The 15,112-nt window shown below is 45.3% G+C and overlaps 1 protein-coding gene across 2 annotated transcripts; it reads right to left on the bottom strand.

Moving 5' to 3' along the window:
• Positions 1–490: 490 nt before the first annotated feature.
• Positions 491–14,018, bottom strand: FXR2 (FMR1 autosomal homolog 2). Of its 2 annotated transcripts, none has more exons than XM_001369597.3 (17): positions 13,559–14,018; positions 8,060–8,112; positions 7,624–7,717; positions 7,039–7,110; positions 6,765–6,913; positions 6,482–6,575; positions 5,733–5,849; positions 3,895–4,065; positions 3,619–3,697; positions 3,158–3,267; positions 2,878–2,964; positions 2,397–2,607; positions 2,070–2,267; positions 1,754–1,954; positions 1,573–1,668; positions 1,379–1,482; positions 491–1,179 (listed from the first exon to the last, which is right to left on the bottom strand). In XM_001369597.3, exons 1-17 carry the CDS (start codon positions 13,637–13,639, stop codon positions 1,090–1,092), a joined length of 2,007 nt encoding a protein of 668 aa, XP_001369634.2. In that variant the 5' UTR covers positions 13,640–14,018; the 3' UTR covers positions 491–1,089. The 2 variants fall into 2 exon arrangements, with proteins under 2 accessions (XP_001369634.2, XP_007483237.1); XM_007483175.3 differs by lacking the exon at positions 13,559–14,018 and adding an exon at positions 12,497–12,551.
• Positions 14,019–15,112: the final 1,094 nt, after the last annotated feature.

Genomic DNA, 15,112 nt, shown 5'->3' with positions numbered 1-15,112 from the left:
TTGGGAAAGATGGTGGGGAAGCCTAGGACTCCAAAGAGAAAATATGCTCAGGTGGCCTGTCAGAAAAGGACTCACTTTGTTGCCCCATCTCACAACCACAACCCTGGCCCTAGGGGACCCCAAGATGAACTAATCAGATTAAGCTGGCTGCCTGCCCTGGTCCCAGATCTAAAACCTTTGGGTGGGGCATCCCTGAGTCATCACAAGAGGCAGGGTAGGTATAGGAGGGGCTCAACTCATTCAGCAGCAAAGATAGGTGGGGACACTGGATAGCAAGAACCAAGATGCTGACTTTGTGGAGGGAGAGGGGAAAAGTGGAAGAGCATCATTTCCATAGTTGAAGGGCTCAAGAGACAATTGTGGAATGCTGAACTGGGTACAGGAACTAAGACTTGCAACAACGGACAGAGGGACTAAAGGAGCATCATGGCTCTCAGGTGAGTATGATTTAATGTACATGTGAGAAATAAGACAGGGAAGGAAAGGGGGAGCCATTTGGATTTTTTTATTCTCTTTTTAAATACTGTACAGTGAAAAATAAATACACCTTCTCATTAGCCAGACAAAGTCTGTACCCCTACCTCCCACCCCCAGAGACCTTTAATAGGCCCCTGCCCCTACTCCAAACCCCCCCTCCCCATGCCTCCCACCCAATGACACCACCCCCCATCTTCCACAGTGATGAGGCCCAGAGAGGGGGGGACAGGATGAGAGGAAAGGGTGCCAAGGGAACCCCCCAAACCATCTAATTTGGGTGGGTACAGGAGGACCCTCCCCACAAACAGGCCGGGGAGAGAATTAGGGGGCCAGGGAGAGATTGGGGCATTAGAGGATAAAAGGCACATCCAGTCTGATGGGGGGGGGAGGCTCCCCTCACCATGGGGTGGGGTAGACAGAGGAAGAAGAGGGGAGGGTGACCCTGTAACAAGCACACCACCACCCCCAGCCCCTGGGGAGTGGGGAAGAACCCACAGTGTGGCCACTGTTCCCTCCCCCCTTAGACAAGAGCAGCTCCAATGCGGGTCAGGAAGGGCTTGTTGGGTAGCAAGCAAGAAGGGGTGGGGAGAGCAGGGAAGGGTGGAGGGACTTTTATGAGACCCCATTCACCAAGCTGCCCAGCTCCAAGGAGGCAGAGAGCTCCCCATTTTCCGAGGGGCCCTTAGGAAGCTTGCTGACACCCTGAAGAGGGAAAGAAGAGAAAAGGGAGGGAATAAGTGGGGATCTTCTACTTCCTTTTACTACCCCAAGCCCCAACTCCCAAAGAAGTCCTTCCCCACTCTTCTACCAGAAAACCAGTTTCTCTTCTCCAGTCCAATAAGATAGATAAAACGTGTTGAGGTTTGGGGGACAGAAGAAAAGAAAAATAAGTTAAATCTACCTTTGGTCCTGAGAGGGAGTCCTCGGAAGGAACATGAGTGGGCTCAGGGGGCTGCCTCTGTCTGCTCTGAGATTCTGCCCGGGAGATGTAATCTGCCACTGTCACTGTGGGAAGAAGAGATCAGCCCCAAACCTATTTCATCACACCCCTAGAGTTTTACTCTCTCAGATCTAAGAAGAACCTAGACTATTCACCTGGCTGCCGATCTCTGCTGATGGAGCCATCTGCTCGGTTACCACGGTTACGTCGTCTACGGCTTCTGTTGCGTCGTTGGGGTTTTGATTCTTCTTCTGTAGGGAAGGGTAGTGAGAAAGATACTCAGAGAACAGAGGCATCCAGCTTCCTAAGTCTCATTTTTCTTAGAATCCTGCTCACCCAGACCATTTTCAGCCAGGTTAGGTCCATCAGATTCCAGTCCTCCATCTATGATGGTCCGATCCTCATCTGTACGGCGACGGCGGGACCGTCGCCGACGGGCACTAGCTGGAGGTGGCTCTCCGGGCTCAGAGTCAACTGGGGGCTCTGGTTCTGATGTGTCCAGTAGGCTGTAGGGATTACTGTCAGGATCCTTCAGCACTAGGTAAGGTAAAAAAAGGGTTTTGGGTATCCTGTCTCCAGCTCTCCAAGTTCAGCTTTTACCCCCCATTTCCCTCAAAGACCCAGGTGAGTCGTCAGGCTATTTCCTCAGTACCTGAGCTAATGGAAGATGTTGTATACTTGCTAGGAAGCCGAGGTGCAGGATTAGACCCTCGACCTCTGCCCCCCATTGGTCTCCTACGACCCTCTTCACCACGGCTAGAGGTATCCTGGTCACCATGTCCAGGCCGGTCAGGCTCCTCTCGTTTCTCAGACTCGGTTTCAGAAGCAGTGGACAGGTCTGAACCAGGGCCTAGGGAAGGAGTCAATTTGGTTCCTTAATCCCAGAAAATATTATATAATCTCCCATATATCCCCAAGGAAAAATGTTCCCCTTTTATAACTCATCACCTTTCACCCTGACCATATATCACTATCTCACCATAGCCAGAACTTCCTGTCCTCCGGCCACGGCCACGACCCCCATAGGTTCTAGTGGCATGGAGGGAAGAGGAAGAGCTTTCATCTGTGGCGTAGCCAGTCTTGTCACCACTACTGTTTCCTCGACCACTTCCAGGGGTACGAAAGCCCAGCCCAATCTGTCGAAGTTGTTCATCAATCTGTAGTCTTTCTAATCGAAGCTGTTCTACTTCCTAGTTGAGGGGAAATAAAAATAGTTGGGGGCAGGGAAAGGAGAGAAATTTAAGAATCCTCAGCTGAAACTTCACAGAACCAAAGGCAAAATATATAGCAAAGACTAGCAAAAATTAAAACAGAAGAGGAGATCTTGAATGTGGACAAGCCAATAGCTGGATGCCCTTCAGCCATTTCTTCTCATTGACAGTCTCCATGGACTTTCCCCAAAGTTCCAGTTCTCAGGACCCTCAGTACCCATTTCCCACCCATGCAGACAACTTTGGTACCTGCAAGTAAGAAAGGTGATATTCCAATAGGGCCTGAGCATTGCTGATGTTCTCCCGGGTACCAACAAATATGAAAGGAACCATTCCCTGGCAGGGAAGAGATGGGTCAGTAAGAAGCAAAACCTATTTCCCTCAGAATCCTTACATATGCTCAGACCAAAGACCTATCTTTAGCAAAATCCATCCCAGGCATCCACCACACCAAAATTCTCAGCCTAAGGAACTACCCCCCCCCCCCCCATTTCCCTGGGGAAACCAAATAAATCCTTCCACATAATACCTCCTCCCTTGGATTCTTCTTGTCATTATCACCTTCTACTCGAACCCTCACCACACCAGATTTATCCACAATCTCCTGGATCACTTTCCCATTCTTCCCAATCACTTTGCCTGGGTTGGGGGAGGAAAAAATTAAGTTATTTAAAAGATGAAGGAGATGGGTTTATTTCATCCATTACCCAGACTATAACAATATAGACAAAAAATATAAAAAAAGTCCAGATATCATAGGAATTGTCTACTACTCATTCCTGTGGCAGTTTTCCTTTGTCTAATCCTCAGAGGATGGTAGTTTTCAGCCCAATATAAACCTAACTAACCTCTTTCTTAAAGACCCAGCAGTTTATCACCGGACTCCATCTATCCTCCACTTCTACTTCCACTGGTCCCCACCACTCCACTCCTTTTCAATACCCTCTCCTCCTTCCTGCTTCATCCTTACCACCATCTGTATAGACTCACCAACCAGGTTCCGGGGCACTTGGACAGAGTCTTCAGAGAACTCAAGGTAGCTTCGGGCCTGCCGGCATGCTTCAGGGGTCTGGAGAAAGAGTGGGGAGATGATGTATGGGACATGGGAGGCTGAGCCCCCCCCAAATCTAAGCTTCCCCTCCCCGCCACCTTCTTTTTGAGGAAATGTATGTGCTACCACAAAAATGGAAGGTTGGGAGGAGAACCAGGAAGAATTTGTCATATTTTCTGTTTTACTCTTCCTCCCCTTAGAAGCCCCATGCTGACCTCCCCGTAGATTCGGAAGGTGCAAGTCTCCTCGCCCAGTTCAATGGCTGTCACCCCAGGCACTTTTCGGGCCTGCTGGATATTGGCACCATGAGTTCCAATTGCTAATCCCATTAGGTCTTCCCGTACTGTAAATTCTTCTTGGAATGCTGCTGCTAGCTGCTTGCTTGTCTGGAAAGAAAGGCTGGAAATCACTTGGGACATCTTTAAACCTTAGATACTACTTGACCCAGGGTTTCTCCCTCTGTGTGATTAAGGGGACACAGGAAGAGAGTATGTTAGAAGGACTGGAACTACAACTTCTAATGGCCACTGGCCCTTGTGACACTTGATATGGAAACTGGAAGAAGTTAGTCTTTCTCAATTTCCCTGCCAAAGCCCAGAGATTCATGGTAAAAGACACCTAGTAATCTAGTGTTTAAAAAGTTCTGATACTGATAAGCTGTGTAACTTGGAACAAATCACATTCTTTCTCTGCTTGAGGTCATAACGCAGCTGTCCCACCTATCTAAGAGAAGTCTTCAAAAATATATACTTTTCCAAGCAATATGGCCTCTCTTGAGGAAGAAAGCCAAGGATTAGAGGGATCACAAGATAAATAAAATTGGTTCAATTCTTAATCTAGTCCTGAGACAAGTGTCTTTTTTTTTTTTAACCCTTACCTTCTGTTTTAGAATTGATACTGAGTATTGATTCCAAAGTAAAAGACTGGTAAGGGCTAGGCAACTGAAGCCAAGGTCACAAGGCAAGAAAAGTGTCTAAACTCAGGACCTCCAATCTTCAGGCTTGGCTCTCCACCTACTAAGCCACCTAGTTGCCCAATTCATATTTTATTTTTTAATAACAACATTTCACATATGTTTTCCAAAGTCATATAATTCAAATTGTTCCCTCCTAGAGCTGACAAGCAACCCAATCTGGGGCTAGACATGTAATGTTGCCCAATTCTTGAGGAAGAAAAATAGGAAAGAATCTGGGGGAGTAAAACACAGATAAGAAGAAAAAGGTTCTCTGAACAGAGAGGTTCCAAAAGGTCTCATTTTCTCAGGAAAGGGATTGAAACTTAAGAAGCAGTAAAGGCAGACCTAATAGAGGTATGTAAGGTGTCCAGGGCCTGAAAAGAGGACTGCAAATCCCCTAAAGGAATTTACCAAGATATGGAGCTAAAACTGAATCCAGAAGTCAGAGATGTTCTCTCCCCAACTCAAAGATGATCAAGGAATACTATGGCTTAGAGATTATCTGAAGCAATCTCTAAATCGAGGAAACTACTAAAGTTAACAGAAAATGTGTCAAGGAAGCCAGGAAAGAAAGTTTAAGAGGAATGAGTGTGTTGAATGAAAAGGGAAAAAGGATCCTAAAGTTTTCTTTGAGAAGCAAATACAGAAATTAGAATGCTAATTTCCTACATAATTATAATCCAATCTAATTTTGCAAAAAGTATGTAGTAAAATGAAAAGAATACTTCAATAAAACTAAGTATTTTTGATGTTATAATTTCTCTAGGCCTAAATCTCTTTTAAAATTAAAAATAATAACAGTAATAAAAAAAAGATGGCCAGTCTTGAATACTTTCTACATTGGTAGTACAAATAAAACATAATATATGTGAAAGCATAAAAGGCCAAATAAATGCATGGTGTAATTATTATAGAGAAGACAAAGGAAACCAAAAGAAAGTGATTTCTTTTCATTCCAAAACTAGTCACTGAGGCTACAACTTGTGATTGAGCCTGACATTTAAAATCAGTTTGATTAAATCAAGAAAACCCATTTGCCCTTGCTCAGTGAGACTGAGAGAGGGTTCCTATAGAAGAAGAAATGGGGTCAGAACTCACCTCTAGATGCTTGGTGGCCTCTTCATTTCGGGACATCAGCAGCAGTTTGGTTCGGAGACTTCGGAAATGCATGTCACCGAGCAAAGATGCTCGTTTCACAGGAGCTTCTGTCGTTGACTAGAGAAAAACCAAAAGGAGAGATGTTAACCCAATTCTCCCACCTCCATTTCACATATAATTAAGATTTAGAATCAGAATATGTGGCTATCTTGGAAGGTGGAGTTTATGAGGCTCTCTGGGTCCCTAAAAGAAATGGAGGAAATAGGAGAAATAAGCTTCAAGGTCCAAGCATGGGAAGAGAATTAAATAAATTTTCTAGGACTTGGAATATTAAGAATATAAAGTATGCTTATACTAACAAACAGGGATTGTTTGTGTTCCTAGCACCTAACACAATGCCTGGCACATAGTAAGCATTTAATAAATGTTTAATAAATTGAATAAGAGAGGACAGTCTTATTAGGAAAAAGAATGAAAGCTAAATTTTAAGTTATACTTGGGAGATTCAAAGAAAATTATGGGTTGTCAAGCCCTGAAAACATATCCTTTGTCACCCTGTTATATTGGACTCACAGTTTCCAGAAAAGGGGGAAAAAACCCCCATAGCCAAAAGTAAGGCAGCAGAGTATTCTGTCTTTTGATAAAACATAAAAGCCCCCCTGGGTCCCTCTCCTTCTTTGCTAAGGATCAAAAGTACAAAGGAGAGAAAGACTGAAGGGCTAGGTGGAAGACAGGGTAAACATGCTTACCAGAATGAAGAGCTCACTATTAGTGATGTTGAGGAAGATACAGTTGGCCCCTAAAGCCTTCTTGAATTCTTTATGGACATTCTCATTGGAGCAGCTAGGGACAAGAGGAAAATGCTTAGATATCAGATTCAGGGAAAAGTTCAAGGGGAGAGAAAGAAGATATGGGTAATGAGATATGGATAAAGTAGAAAATGTAGAGGGGAAAGAGAAAAAACAGGGGAAGCTGGAAAAGAGGGGCCGGGGTGTGTAAGGGGTCCCTCCTGTGGACAGCCTTGGAACTCACGCCTCTCTCAGATCCTCGGGAACAGCCATGGTGACCTTGAAAAAACTGCCTTTGGTAGCCAGAGGACTGGGATTGACAGGTCGGAGTCGCTCCAGGGTCACAATCTCATTGTAGGTAGCATCACAAGCTGCATACTCTATGACATAGAACTGATGGGATAGAAGAAGAGAGCCATCTTAGATGACTAGGATCAAATCCTCGAACTGCTTCCTCCTTCAGATCCTATTCCCCAAATCATCTTATGCCACTCCCCTACCCCTCCAAGATCACTCACATCTCCCTTCATCATCCGAACCCTTGCCAGCCACCAACCACAAGGCTCTTGTTCGTTGGCTCGGGAATAAACCTAGAGTTAGGGAAGAAATAAGAGATGATCCAGATAACCTGTAGAGTCCCTCTGAATCAAGAGAAAAGGAAAAGGTTGCTGCTAAATCAGAATGAGCAAGAAGTCATGAAATTTTTGATACCTATCTCTATTATCTTAAAGGGAGGAAGTTGGAAGTTTTTTACTGAAATAGAGGTATTCTCTGGAAGTTTGGCAAATTGCAACAGCAAGAAAAAGGAAGAGGTTAAAACTACAAGAAATATTAAGAGCCCAGTCATGTAGGAGTACTTAAGATAGGAAATTAAAAACACAGAGGGAGTGAGGATTCTTCCTTGCAGATTTTTTCTCAAACAAGACAGACACTCTTCCCTACCATTCTTCACCTAACTAGCAATGGAAAAGAGTTGAACAATTTGAACAAACCTAATAAAAGGGTATTCATGATCTTAGCTAAAAAGTAACTGAGACAAAAAGAAAGGTGGTGATGAGAGAGGGTATATATCTTCTGGGCTAGAAGAACTTCAGTGTTCTTACCTCTACCTCATCCCCTTCAGTGATCTCCTTGCTGTAGTCAGCTGGGGGTGGCAGCCGAACGTCCCCAAAGGGGATCTGCCTCTCACTCTGCCAGCTGCAAATGGGCCTCAGGTTGATGAAGTTCTCCATTTTCTCCCAGAGCAATTCCTACTGCTTTCCCTTCCCTTAGACGACTATACTTTCAAATCCTATTCTGTAGTCCCTGATTCCCTCGAATAGAACCTAAAATTTATGTACCATTATTCCCCTCTCCATTGCCCTGCAGTTTTAAGCCCTGCTCTTTTCCTGGGACTACATACTTAACTCTTGGCTCTCCTCCCCAAAGCAACCCTCTTAAGATCAGTTTTCCTTTGTTAGCCCCCCCCCCCTCCCAGTTCTCCCTGAAAACTAGATATACTGGGTGTCATCCCTCCCCCCTTTTCAACCCCAGTCTTACTTGTTCTCAAAGAAGATGGTGACTGAGTCTTCATGGACATCCTTCACAAAACCCTACAGTGGGTGGCGGAGTAAGGTGAGAAAGAAAATGGAGATTTACGATCAGCTCAGAACTCCAGAAGGGAATTAAGGGGCAGGCTGGAGGCTGGAAACCTCTGTTCTGGGGGACAGAAGCAATCTGGGTGAGGCAAGTCAGAAAAGGGGTCTGAGACACATCCATATTTTAAGAAAAGTGTGTCTGTATTTTAAGGGCTGGGGAAACACATGGCAAATGGTAAACCACTAGAACAAGAGAAAGAGGTAGGGTCTGGCAGTGGGGTGGGGGGTAGGGAGTAGGGGGCAAAGGGACTGGAAAAATGTGGGGACCTGAAGCTTACTTCCTTCTCGATCCTAGAGACCTCCCCCAATTCTTTACTCCTCCCCCAATTCTTCATTTTTTTGCTCTATAGCCTGCTACTGTCCAATTAAAATACCAAAAGCATTAACCAAAGCTATGAATATCCACAAAGACAAGGAGACAATATCCCGGAGCCCAGAGGAGACAAAGGTCTGCTTCCTTTATGTGGCAAAATAGACTTGGAGGAAACCTGACATTCCCAGACCACCCAAATCCCAAGAGGATATGGGGGAAAGGTAGGGTACTACTTGGGGAAGGGGTAAGGATTTGGAGAAGTAGGACACCCAGGCACTAAAAGAAGATAACAAGAGAAAAGTGATGATGAAGATGCTGGAGTTTTAGCATAAAGACACATTTTTAAAGAGCTATGCTTCTAATGTAAAATAAATTACCCCATCTCACATAGGTAGGGAGAGATTATGTTCTAAACTGAGGTGACCATAACCATTTATCCAACTCTTTGTTTCCACTTTTTTCAGCCTCACATAATGAAAGTACAGTGGAAGTTTTAAGAAGCTGACACAGGCTGGATTTAGGAAGACCTTAGTTCACACTAATTGTGTGACCCAGGCTAACAAATACATAACCTTTATGTGCCTCAGTTTCCTCAACTTTAAAATGGAGATAATGATTGTATCTATTCCCCAGGGTTGTTGGGAAGATCCATGGAAGTAATATTTGTAAGCTTGGCACACACATATATTAGCTACTATACATAATGCTTGGCATGTAGTAGAAGCTACATAAATGTTAGCTACTATTATTACTAGTATAGTGCTTGGCATGTAGTAGGCATTTAGTAAATGCTTAAAATTTCCTTCCTTCCTTAAAGAAATTGAGGCTGGGGGCTAGTATGTGTTAGGAACACTTTTTTCTGCCTACTCATCCCTCACCATCTCTGATTGTTCAATCACAGATACTACTTTAAATTTCCTTTTAGGACAAGTAGTGAAGTTCCCACCTTCCCCCCAGAACTTTACTGTCAATGTTACAAATACTATAAAAATAGTATCTAACATTTTATAATATATATTAAAGGTTTACAAAATTTCCGTTATATGATAGTCCCTTTTCTCAGTCCAGAATCCTTTCCTAAAGGTCCATCACCTCTGGTTATCCTTCCTTTATGTGTTCTTTCCATGATACTCTATTTCAGTAACCCTTTCATCCATTCTACTCTTTTATACCTCCACCAGACCCTTTAGAACTTCACACCTGCCTTGGCTTATAATACATATAAATACTTTTGAGCTTCTGTCACCACAGTTCATTAAGATAGTGTCAGCTGTTCTGGAAAGTTCTTTAAGGGGAAAAGGGGGGGAAGGGGATGAGAGGGCATGACAGAAGATAGGCACTTGCCTGCTCCTTTCAAAAATGGATTCCTGCTCCTAAGCTATTCAGAAAGGCTATGCTTATCTCTGGGTATAAACAATTATTCTCAGACCACTCAGAGCTGGTCTGTAGAAAGAAATGCCATTATCACTCTAATATTTTTCTAACCATAATCCTTGAAACTGAAGTTCTTTTCAGAGAATTCAGACCCCCTGCTGCTTAATTTCACCCAACTCACCCCTAGAAATCATTTCTTCTCTTAAGGACTCCAGTGAAGGAAGCTGAATTACTAGGTCTGCTCAGACCTCACCTAGGATCACTTTGGGAAGATGAACAGAGGAAGCCAAGGGGAAGGACAGAGAAACTAGTTCAGTTGTCCAGAGGATAGTTTGGTTCACTGCCTTTGGCATCTCCTGTCTTTGGTTCAAGAAGACTGAAGACATAGCAAAGAGCCTCAGGTTCTTACCCAATTTCCCTAGCTCAGTAATCCATACAAAGGATTGACTCTTACCTCAGGTCTACCTTCTAGCATCCAATACTTAAAACCAGGTGAATAAAACCCTCTCACCTGCTTCAGTAAGGCAAGGTAAATGTCTGAAGAAATTGAGGAAAAAGGAAGGCATGGGTGTGAAGTTCTCCACACTCTCCAGTTGGGGCCAATCTAATTAAGGAAGTATGATAGCTTCTTCATAGTATTGCAGCTAAGATCTATTTAACTTTGATTAGGAAACTTTCCCAAAGAATAGTTTCAGTAGGAAGCAGAATCTACTGAGAACTGAAAAGGAAGACTGGGTCAAATAAATGGTTCCTTGGAGTATAAGAGGCTGTGCATAGCGGTACAGACCCTTTAATCCTTACTATTAGAGAGGTGAAAGGCTGGCAGAACCTTGAGCTAGATTTCGGAGCTGCAGGGGGCTAAGATGATCTGAGTCCCAGTATGGTATCAATATGATGAGCTCTGGGGAGCATCAGGAGCAGACCAGGCTCCCTAAGGAAGGGAGAATTGACCAGGTCAGAGCTCTAATGCAGATCAGGAGCTATCTTAGAAGTGGATTAGGGATGAAATTTGAAAGAGTTAAAGACTCAAGTGAAATATATGTAGGCTCTTGGAGGAATTCAGAGCTGCAAGATGACTAAGATCCTCCTAGATACCTGTTAAAGGATATTGTTTGTATACTCTCTTTTAGAAGAGGATGGGGGGGGGGGGGCAAGCTGGGTAGCTCAGTGGATTGAGAACCAGGCCTAGAGACGGGAGGTCTTAGGTTCAAATCCGACCTCAGCCACTTCCTAGCTGTGTGACCCTGGGCAAGTCACTTGACCCCCATTGCCTAGCCCTTACCACTCTTCTGCCTTGGAGCCAATACACAGTATTGACTCCAAGACAGAAGGTAAGGGTTTATATATATTAAAAAAAAAAAAAGAAGAAGAGGACATACGATGGGATTCCCATATCCAAGAGAGATTTGGGGGGGGACCCTAAACAGAGGATATAGTTTTCAAACAATATATCCCTCCTTACCCACAACCTTCATCTGCTGAGTCATGAAAACTGGTCTAATGACAGTATGGGAGGGTGGGTATTCAAATATAGAAGGTTAAGGATCCCAGAAGAGAATGGATATATATTAAAAAATCTAGCATTGAGAGATGCATGTAGATTACTCTGAGGTATTCTAGTCTTCAAAATGGGAAAAATGGGATTTAAAAGAAATGGAGCACATCAATCCATATGACCTGTTTTTCAACATCCTTACCCTAAATCAAATTCTCACCTTTACTACCTTCACACAGAGTAGAAAGAGTTAACAAAATATAGAAGTTGAGGATTTAAAAAAGGTTTTCTACCTATGTATATGAAAGGGGGAGAAACCTCCTCCTTTTTCTAGACGATTCTAACTAGAGACCAATCTTATCCAAAAGCTGTCCCTAAATACCAGTTAACTGAGGAAGGAGAAACATTTTATAGAATACCTCTGACAAACTCCCTTTCTTCCAGAATCCACAGAGTTTATGAATGGGGGTTTGGAGAGGACATAAAAGGTGGGCAGAAGACCAGTCAGGATAAAGTAGGTATCTGAAGTATGTCAATGAGGAAAAATGGAAATATAAACGGAAAAGAGGCTGAGGTCAAGCATATGCTACGGACACAAGGGAATCAAGGAATGGAGGAATTTTTGCCAAGGCAAATAGGAATTCTGGTATGGGTGTGGGTTCAGGTGGAAACAAGAGTGTATTCTGGGGTGCTATTATGAAGACTCTATGTTAACATATGACCTAGAACTGGAAGGGGAGACCAGGGTTTAGGAATGAAAGACACAAAGAATCAACTAAAGAACCTCTTTTTTTGCTGTTGAAAGATTAAATTTTCTGGAAATAAAGATTTAGGTTGTTTATGTTAAGTATAAAGTTAACTACTAAGATTAGAAAATGGGTTGAGATCCAGGTTACCAGATATGAACATTATTTGATAAGAGAAAAGAGAGTGTACTTCATGGCAAATACTAAATCCTTTTTTAGTTATTCTGTGAAATATGCTTTGGGGAAGAAAGGGAGTAGAAAGTCTCAAAGGTAAAAGGGTCTACTGGGTAAAGGAGAAGGGGAAAGGGAGGGCAGGATCTCTCCCCACATGTCAACAAACATTTATTTAAGTAACTATTTGCTAGGAACTGGGTAAAGACAAAAATGACAATCTGCCCTCAAGGAACTTACATTCTAGTTCTTCCAGATGTAGGATAGGCTACAATATATGTTCAAACTCAGGCCTGGGAGGTAGAACAAAAACGTTGGCAGGGTATAAGTTACAAGGATGTCCCGTCCCAGCCCCCCCATATTAGAGAATTAAGGAGAAGAAAATTAATGGTAAGCAGTGGAGAATCTTCAACTCCAGCTACTTTACCTAATAAAGGATATCCCAGAAACTGAACTAGGGGTGGGTAGAAAAGGGTGTGGACAATGGGGAGGGAACCTCTGCAGAAATGAAGCCTTCAGAGGGGAGCCTGGGTACAGAAAAAGGGTTGTCCAAAGGGAATCCCTAAAAAAAGAGCTTAGGAGAGTGCATACATAGGGAAAGTTACTAGGGAACATTCTAGAGACAGAAATACCTTAGGGAAAAACAACATGAAGGGGTCTCCACTCCTAGGAAAGGGGTCCTCTTGAGGTTCCCTTTGAGAACACAGGCTCCGCTTGGGGAATGACATCAGTAACTTAAGGGTGTAAGTACGGTCCTTACCCGGGTCAAACAATATTCTAGGTAGGTCTTGCTTGGAAGGTAGAGGTATGGAGGTAGAGAACTTGTATATAATGAAGCCATCGACGAATGAGAAAGCAAAATGAATGGCAGAGCACAGACTTCCTAGAGGTCAGGGGGGTGCTATAGCGGTTAAGAGGTCGGTTTCATATTTTCTCTCTCGGTTTGGGAACACGAAGTGGGAGGGACTCTGTCTGAGATAATTGCCTTAGGTCTCTCCGAGAAATGGGGGTGGGGAGGGTTACACAAAGATAGGACTAAAAGTCTTAGCAGCCCTAGGTGAGAACAGAAGGGAAGGTCAGCGGTGGAATGAGCGAGAAGGGTGTTCCTGCGGTGAGATCCTTTGGGAGGAGTGACTGCCTCTGCCTCGGCAAGAAGCAGACGAGGGGCCAGAAGCAGTTCCCGGGGGTGGGGTGGGGGGAGTAGGGGGCAGGCCTGGGGATGGGCAAGAAGGAGTCCCAGCAGCCCCGCGCTCCCCCAGCCTGCAGGACGGGCGGGTGTCCCGGACCGACGCGCCGCCTCACCTTGTAGAAGGCTCCGTTGGAGCCACGCACCTCGACGGGTAGCCCCGGCTCCATGTCCCTGCCGGCAGCTAGGCCGCCCATGGAGGGGCCGCCGCCGCCTGCAGCGGCTGCTGCTGCAGCTCCCCCTCCTCCCGCGGCGGCGGCAGCGGTGGCGGCGGCGGCGGCGGCGGCCTGAGTTCGGGCCGGGCCGGGCCCCCTGCGCCGCCCCCCCGGGGGAGGAGGAGGAGCCGGCGGGGACGCCGCAGGGGGCGGGAGCCGGGCAGGCCCCACACCGGCCCCGCCACAGCCGATGAGCAGGGGGCCGGGGCCGGGCCGCTCCCCGTCCGCTGCCGCCTCGGTCTCCGCCACTGTGAGGGAAATGGCCGCCGCCGTCTCCTCAGCCACCGCCTCAATCCCGGGAAGCCACCGCCGCCTCCGCCGCCACCTCCACCGCCTCCGCCTCCTCCTCTACCACCTCCCCCCAGCCTTCCCTCCTCCCCCTACAGCCGCCGGCGCTGAGGTTTACCGCGCAGGCGCGCTCGGCACCCGCCCGCCTAGCGCCCAGAGGGACCGGAGAAAGGGTACAGCGCAGGCGTCGAGGGGCGCGTAACCGTGGCTAGTTAGCGCGCGCACCCGAGCAGGAGTCTTTAACCCTAACCCTAACCCCTAATGCTACCCGCACGCACGCACACACGCAGGAGACCCTAAACTACGCTTGCGCAGAAGGTACCTATAGGTCCACCCCACCCTCTTCACCCCTCCCGAAGGGCGTGTCGAAGGGCGAAACGCCTGCTTATGTCACTTTCTCCCTCTTCCCCCAACTTCTCTTTTGTCTATGTTGTTGCACTGGTTCGCAGTTTGGAGAGGAAGCAGGGCTGGATTGAAAAGGTGGAAGGAGTATGTAGAGGTGCCTGCTTAATACGCATGCACCAAAGCTGTTGTTGCTTCATCTTCACTTTTTAAAACATTTCTTAGCATTTATTTGTTGTCAGTGGCATGGCGACGTTTGTGGAAGGGTAGAAGACTCCATTGTCCTTGAAGAACGCACGTCAATCAAACATGTATATAGCGTCTATGTGCCTGATACTGTACTGTATTGGATATATGTCCAGTACATGTATGTAATATTTATTGCTTTTGTTTTTTAATGTATTTATGTATGTATAAATGTATTTAAATTCTATGGTTAAATTGGTTAAAAGTAAAATGCAGTTAATAAATAGAAAGATGGCGCCGAAGGCAAGGTTTGGATTCAAGTTCTACTACAAGCATTATACAGGCCGTAGGCTCTCCGACTAGTCATTTAATGACTGCCTGGCCAGTCTAAACTAATGCTCTAGGCAATTTTCTGATAGTGTCAAGGAAATTGTCGCCTTGCACTATTAGAATTTTCTACAATAATGAAATCCCGGGAGCAGCCATAATCCTTTCTCCCCTACCAAAAAAAAAAAAGGAAATGCAAGCTAGAGTAGGCCAGTCGCTGGTTGGAGGTCTGGGGAAATTCAAAGGGAGAGAAGAAAGAACAGGATGTTCAGAGACAAAAAGAAGTCAGTAACGTGATTCTGTTGGAAAGGA

Source organism: Monodelphis domestica, chromosome 2 (assembly GCF_027887165.1).
Source record: "Monodelphis domestica isolate mMonDom1 chromosome 2, mMonDom1.pri, whole genome shotgun sequence".
Taxonomy (NCBI): Eukaryota; Metazoa; Chordata; class Mammalia; order Didelphimorphia; family Didelphidae; genus Monodelphis; species Monodelphis domestica.
Note: the sequence above shows the minus strand (reverse complement) of the source record. Positions and strands in the feature narration are given on the sequence as shown.